The sequence below is a fragment of the Thermochaetoides thermophila genome, assembly GCF_000221225.1.
Source record: "Thermochaetoides thermophila DSM 1495 unplaced genomic scaffold scf7180000011819, whole genome shotgun sequence".
In the NCBI taxonomy this organism is placed as follows: domain Eukaryota; kingdom Fungi; phylum Ascomycota; class Sordariomycetes; order Sordariales; family Chaetomiaceae; genus Thermochaetoides; species Thermochaetoides thermophila.
In genome coordinates, this window is record NW_006383035.1 from 228,005 (window position 1) to 235,504 (window position 7,500).

At 53.0% G+C, this 7,500-nt stretch overlaps 2 protein-coding genes across 2 annotated transcripts in view; both read right to left on the reverse strand.

The window, feature by feature from the left end:
- The window catches only part of CTHT_0048270 (uncharacterized protein), a gene marked incomplete at both ends in the record, with an annotated part of 1,755 nt that extends 338 nt beyond the window's left edge, over positions 1 to 1,417 (reverse strand). The window contains one exon of the mRNA XM_006695127.1: positions 1 to 1,417. This exon is cut by the window's left edge and continues 338 nt beyond it. Within this exon, the coding sequence (XP_006695190.1) occupies positions 1 to 1,417 (1,417 nt within the window).
- Positions 1,418 to 4,110: 2,693 nt separating this feature from the next.
- Positions 4,111 to 4,942, reverse strand: CTHT_0048280 (uncharacterized protein; the record flags this gene model as incomplete). The annotated part of the gene is made up of 2 exons (XM_006695128.1): positions 4,111 to 4,587; positions 4,661 to 4,942. The coding sequence occupies 2 exons, from the start codon at positions 4,940 to 4,942 to the stop codon at positions 4,111 to 4,113; spliced, it is 759 nt and encodes a 252-aa protein (XP_006695191.1).
- Positions 4,943 to 7,500: the final 2,558 nt, after the last annotated feature.

Sequence of the window (7,500 nt, forward strand, 5' to 3'; positions counted from 1 at the left end):
GAGGAGGAGGAGGATAGTACCCAGCAGGAGGGGGTGGGGCAATTCCACGTGAGGCAGAGGTGTAGCTGCCCTCGCGAGAGGAGTAACTGCGGTGATGCGAGCTGCGGCTACTCAGGAAGTATGGATCGGTCGGCAGTGGAGGAGGCGGAGGTGGCATGGTGGCCTCTGCGCGCAGGGTGCTGACAGAGCGATGGCTGCGGCCAAAGTAACTGCCATCACGCTCGGGAGGCAGGTCGTACGTGTAGGTGCGTTGCACGGGGGGAGGGTAACGCGAGCTGCGCAGGCTTACATAGCTGCGATGCTCGAGCTCCGGAGGGTACGGCTCCCTTTGGGCAGCAGCCTCACTGCGTGTGCGAGAATGACGCGATCGGGATGAGGAGTGACGGCCCCGGCGGTATTCGTCGTAGAGATCATCATCATCTCTGGGAGACCGTGAGGAGCCGACCTGGCTGTAGCGAGCCATGACCTCGGGGAGCGGCCGACGGAAGTTGGCAAGAGCAGCATAGTCGCCAGGATGCCGAACCTTTTCAATGCTGCGCTCGACTTCGATCACTCGCTCTTCACGATCATCATCGTGGTAGTCCGCGTACGGAGAGCGCGGGGAATAGGCAGGAGCATCCTCATCATAGTCGTACTCGTGGCGGGAAGACCGCCTACGAGAGCTCTTGCTCATGCGATAAGAACCTTCCAGTTCTTCCTCGTCCTCTCGGGCAGACGTGGCAGGATCGTAGATAGAGGAGCGACGCTTCAAACTCCGTTTGCGGCTGAGTCGTCTGTCGTCACGTTCGTCTTCCGGATGTCTGACTGAGTATGACCGTCGAGATCTGGTGCGAGGGGATTCAGTGGAATCTGAGTCCATATCGCGTTCTAAATCTGCTTTCCGCTCAGTGTCTGCAATTTCGTAGCTCCAATCCAGAATACGAGTCGCCTGCTCGTCGGTCACCTTTGTGCGGCGCAGAGTCGAGCCGTCGTAGTCGGGTGGATAGTCAGGTGGAGGTACATAGACAATCTGTGACATGTTGCCATCGAAGTCAAAAATCTCCAGACAAACTGCACCAACACGTGTAGGGTACCGGCGGACAGAAGGGGCACCGGGGGCCGTGTAACCTTCCGGTAAATGGCGCTCGTATGCTGCCCAGGCGTCTGCAGTCACCTGTACTGCACGCTCGTAAGTCTGGTCGATTGCTGTGGCCGAGGGACAGCCCAAGACAATTCGGCCTCTTTTCAATGGACGTTCTCTGGTGGGAAAGACCTGGATGATCTTGAAATAGGGCGGTGCGCGAGGCGAGATGCCAAACGAGATTGCGGGGTAGTTACCGTCCTCGGTGGTGTGGTAATGGAGTCCAAGCGGTTGTATGATAGCGGAATAAAATGACGAGGCGGAAGGGAGGTGTGAGACCTCTAAGTAGGGCGCCATTTGGATGTTATAGTTGAACCGAGGTGTGCCGTGTAGCGGCAGCGACCTCGAGAGGCACAATGAGAGGTAAAGCGTGCGTTTCACCACGGAAGCAGGCCTCTGGACACTCGGAGCCTGATCGTATCTCAAAGTGAAAGCCCGAAAAGGTGAGGAGCAAGAGCTGGAGGCTCGATAATGGTCAGTTGTGGCCGCCGAGGACGTTTGTCAGGGCTGGGTGTGCGCTGTGGCGTGACGGGGCGAGCCGTTCAAGGGCTATGATTTGTGACGGGATATCCAAGAAAAATCCAAGCAAATCCCTCGCAAGCGACACGCCACGGGGCTGAGCAGCTTGGGGTGCTTGAGCGTGGAGGTAGCTTGGAGGGGGCTTTGAAGAGCCTAGCAAATCTGAGGCGATCTTTGATGGGCGCTGGTCGCTGCGTGACAGCAGGCTGCGTCTTGCTGCGTCCTGTTGTGCACGGCTGCTTTCTGCAGGAGGCTGCACGCTGCGAGTAGCTGCAAAGCAGCTAAGGGGTGAACGGTCAGAGTAATCTGATCAGCACGGACGTAGGTAGGTGAGTTGGCAAGTAATCCGTAGACCGCTCGACGCGCGAAGGTCGACGGTCAACCGTTGTCTGGCTTCCAGGTTGTCTCTGTGGTTTACCCTGGCTGACCGCTCTCAACTTCACACGCGGCAGACTACTGAGCGACAATGCTTTGCCCTAATGCTTGGTGCTTTGGAAGCGGGGGGTCTATGAGATGGAGGAGTGGAAACTAGGGACGTGGGAAACTGGATGAAAAAATGGTGTCGCAGAGGAAGGGTCTCGGATCGTCCAGAACCAGTCAACGCTGGGCCAGACTGCAATGGCCTGGGGCAGAAACCAAGAGATCGCACACTAGCCAGCAAGCAGACCAGCAAGCAGTATAGAGTGAAACGTGCGACGCTTGCCTGCATATGCGAGCACATGCTGGGCAAAAAAGGTTCGATGGTGCCCAACGGGGCCAGCGGGCTGAAAGGGACGGCGGGCTGATCCAACCCTGAGCCCCGCAGCGATTGATGCATGTCGACCAAACAGATCACCTCCAGGAGAAACCAAGCGCAAAATGGCCGTCATATGTGGCCAGCATCGTTTTCTCTCAGCCACAGGTCACCAGCAGCCGAGGGCCAGAGCCGGGCAAATATGTTGTCATTGCCGAAGGCTCTGGAGGTGGCCGGCTAGCGGTTTACCTCCAATTTCCGGGAATCCATGGAAATCTAGGGATCCAAACATCCAGACAAATTGCTGATGTCTCTCACGATGAACCCGCATGTGCGGATGCGCATTCCGAAGACAGCCCGCAAGCGCGGAAAAGATTGGACTTGGGTGTGTGCCAGCCAGTGAAGCGAACGACGAGCCACTCCCGTCAGCGCTAATCAGTACGCATAACTCTCTGCACCACGCCCCATCCGAACATTGAAGACTCGTGGCAGATGCCGCTTGCACCGTTTCAGCCATCCCTGCTTCGTTAGGATTTTGCTCGATTGGGCCCGGAGCCGCTCTGCTGCCCTTTGAGACAGCTCATCCGGACTTTCTTGGACTCCTCTGGGCTCCCTCCTGGAACTTAGAAGCAGCCCAGTAGGTCAAAAGCCAAGACTCCCTGTTCCCCTCCCTTCTTGCTTCGATCGGAGTCTTGGCAGACCCATCCATATGACCCACCGGAATCACGTGTCCTCATCACCAAACTTGCTTTTGCTTCATTCCATACTCCAGGTATTCACGACGGCTATTGATCCATGTGAGCAGGGCAGAACCGGATTTCGCGTGGGGGATTATGAGCTTGGAATCGCTTGGTAACGACAATGCCGTCCCTCCACCATTTGCACTGATTCCTTGTTGCTGTTTTGAGTCCTGTTTGTGACCGTCGCACCACGGTTCGAGTCCTGCCCAACACTACCAACCGACATCTGTGTACCCGTCGGCAGTACAATCATGACTATGTTCTGACCAGGGGATATGCAACAAAGCAGAAAACCCAGCAACAACACGCGATTCATCATACCAAATTCTATTTGGGAGAAGTGGTACCCGACTGCCTTCTTAGTCACCATCTTTCATGCCTGACAACGATTGTGGCCCAGAGTTGAGCGTATCACCTTCGTCATCTTAACCATCCAACCCAACCACATCCTGGCCCATAACCCAGTCCTTTATATGAGCCACCTCTCAACCCAACTGACATTTTCGACCTTTATTGTTGGCAGGTCAATTAAGGCCGTTGGTTTGGTTTAGTATACACACCGGCAAGGTAGAAGACAGGTGAGAAGAAAACACCAGTCGAGGTACAACAAGGAAAAGGGGGAAGACGCGGGCCAAGTTGAAGTAGCGCCGCGCAGACGACGAAAGCGTCTTGGGATCCGTTGTTGAATGCCCCATGTTTTGGTTGCAAAAACACCGACAGCTCAAGCACAGAGGTCCCAAGTTCCGGAAGTCACCGGGTGTTAGCCGCGATGTTGTATCGCGGAACAGGCCCAGTGCTCCCGCAGCACCCTACGTGAGAAAAGGCGAGAGGCTGGCGATCTTTCCATCCAACCCCCATTTCCCTGTCAACAGTGGTAGCCGGCAACCCCCGGGCACCTGGCCCGGTAGGCAGCAGACCGGACGGATGTTACCTATGGTTCACAAAGCAGATCGTCGTCGTCATCGTAACAATGACCGAGCGTGACTTCGTGGTCCGGTTTAGATGATATCCCAGGCATCTTCGCATGCATGACAGAACTTGCTGCATGCAACACTTGCCGACAAACTGTAGTTGCTGATCGAGATCTTCTCATCCACGTAAGCGTCCGCGAAATTGTCGGGGCCCTTAGCCATGGCACCAACGAAGACGCAAATGCTCTCATTTGGACCAAGGGTATCGACATAGTCGCGCACTCTCACAAGCGGAGCATCGAAGCTGAGGGTAACCTTTCTGCAGTTTGGGGGTAGGTGGTCGGTAATGGGATTCTGAATAACCTTGAGGAGCTTCTCGTTCGTGTTGGTGCCCTTAATCGAAAGGCGGTGGAGAAGCTGGACCATCAAACCAGCAAAACGCTTGAAAGTGCGAGGAATGCGGACGGTTGGCGAAACCTCGATGAGAACGCCCTTTGCCGTCTGAATGTAGATCTGGAGCTTGCCAGCCTTGTTGATGGGCGAATCAAGAAGTGTGAGGAGGCACTACGATGAACGAAAATAGTCGGACCGTCAGCGCTTTAGACCCTTGAAGGGGAATACGTTGGGTCCGGCAAACCTGATGGGTAATATCCGGCCGAGCATCGCTGATGTCGCGGTTCATCTTGCGCATGATACCGATGTGTTCGTCGCTATTAAGGAGCGTGTACTTCTCTTCCCGGACGCCATTGCGGTTGGTCCCGTGCGATGCCTTGTAAGTCTCGAGACTGGCATTGGAAAGAACGACAATGAGCCGCTTGGTGTCCTTGTCATTGGGGGGAATCGGGACGTGCTGCTCGGCGACAAGTTGAGGAAGCGCTGGAGGAGGAAGCGACTGGGTTCCTGCCGTTTGGGATTGCATGGTCAGAGAACGTTATCGAAGCAACGAGTATAGGTCCGATAGATGAGAGTTTTTATGCGTCTCCTCGTAGGAGGGAGCGATTGGCAAAAAAAAACATGGGAAACACGTTAAGAGATGGTGATGATTGGAAGACAAAATGTCCAGCAAGAATGTTGCTGGACACAGACTCGACTTTTGCCCAATGCGGGGCCCGCGCGTTTGCATGCCTGAAAAAGTTTCCCCTCAGCAGCCTTTCCACTCACATCCCACCGTCGTGGTGGTGGCGTGCTCAGAGGCATTTCACCGAACAGTGAAAGGATGAGATGAAATGCCAGGTTCCTAGATAACCAAGGCCAACAAGCAACCCAACGCTTCGCTTCATAGCCTCGTGCCTTTCGACTTTTTAAACAGACCCAGAAAACAGATCAACCAAGTGCAATTGGACTTACTTGGGCGCTTGCCAGCACGGTACTCAGGAGAGGAAGACATGCTCGAAGACTTGTCGTTTGTCTGCGAGAAGCCGATGTCAAAAACGATTTCTATATATGATAGAATCGAGATAAATATTATCGAGTACCAAGGATGGCCTCGTTCGCACCAATTGACCGAGAGGTATAAATGGTTTTGTGGGTTCGGTGAATGTTCGAAAGAATAGGAGGCGGCGCTTCTTTTGAAGAAAAAAAAAAGATGAAAAATTGACAGCAGACCGGCGCAGCACACCGACCGACAAGCAATTCTTGCAGAAGTTCTGACAGTTTGCCCCAGGTTGCGTTGTGCGGACCACTAAGTTCTCTTTTTTCTTGGCACGCGGGTCGATGGATCGATGAATTGATGCTTGGATCAATCGCCCGCCCCAAATTTTTTAGTGCATGTGAGAGGTCCAGTGGCCCCCCGCACACCAAACAGGACCCATTTTGAGATCCGAAACGGAGCCCCATAGTCTTTCGATCTCCGATCCACGCTCCGTTCCGGTTGTGGAACTGTGGGGGCCTTGGTCACCGAGAGTTGGAAACAGTTTCCGACCTGTCGGCGCCTCAAACCCGAGAGAAATATCTCACCGAAAATTGAGACCTCCGGATCGATCCAAGATATGCTGCAACACATACTGCTGCGAAGACACTGGAAATGTGTTGCTGGCAGCATAGATCCTCGCAGCCTCATCTTTAGTGACACCCACGCTCCTTTCCTATTGTGGCAGTTATCGCAAAAGATAGGGCTCCTTGAGAAGGCAACGTGCATCCGACCTTCGGACCATCCTTGACTACAGGAGAGCCCCTTGTTGTTGCATGGTGCTAAGATAACACCAGTCCCGTTCAACCTGCCCTAGTTCAGCCCGCTCTGCCTGTCCATCCAATGGGTACCGATACATAAATTGATTTTACTGTGTATCACTGAACACAGTTGGTCTCTTCATAGGTAAGCCAGCTTGTCAACATCTCCTAACAGTGGTGAGGTCAATAGCCTTGCACTTCAAAAGCCTAGGGGTTTGTCTTGGAAAAGTCGCATTTTGCATCTTCAGACTGCGATACTCGCCACACTTCCACCGAATCCAGAGCCCAGCTATGTTTTCTTATCCTGACAAAAGTCGAGGCGACTGAGACTTTCTAATAACCGTGCTTGACACTATCTGCGTTCACGCAGGCAACGTCCCGAGGCAGCATTTCCATTAAAGGATGCTGTTGGCCATGACCGTATGGCCAGGCTATTAACCTATATCTGACCATACTTGATGTTAAGCTCATTGTACAATATATTGGCGGCTGACGGGTCAAAACTGATAAATGTGGCGAAACCGAGCTATTGGTATTGGCAGATGCTGCTTTATGTTGATAAATGGTTGATGTTTGGACTGTCAATTCACTTCCTTGGTTATTAATGCTGTCTAGCAGAAGAGCTTACCAGAGCATAATACTGTGCCCTATCAATGGCTTGTATTCACCCAATCGGAGATACGCATTGTGTATTAGCCTTCATCGTTATGTGCTCAGGCGTGCGCATTACCTGTTCCAAATGCTTAGTAGGTAGCCGCCGATCTGGTGATATAGGTTGTATGTCGTTTCTATGTCGACCGGTCCTTCTCCCTATCATCTCTTGGTGCCTCCCCATGCATTTTGCTTCCTTTGCATATCTCTGGCGCATTTTTTTTCAAGAGCCATGGTGATAATTGTTTTGGTTTGAGGTGCCATTGTAGGCTAGTTCAGCCACTGTGCTTTTGCTCCCCACACAGGATGATAACGGACAAGATGTTCTATTTGTTTGCTGTCAATTATAGCTACCACCCAGGCATGGATTAGTGACCAAGACAAACCGGACTTGGTTTCAGCTGGCTTGTCCACTGATGAGATGTTCTGTTGACTGTGGTCCAACTCAGTCTCCGTCACCCGGACCCGATATCATTTGGTCAGCTCCACTGGGGGCCAAACAATCACGAATGGCTTCCATAGCACTAATGGTGGTGTTACGATAATGACAGGGAAGACTTCCTGACTCCTTAATTGTCAACTCTTGACCAAAGCCCAGAGGAACTGGGGATGACGTCAATTATTTCAAATAACCGACCGAATGGCGATAGCACAAGG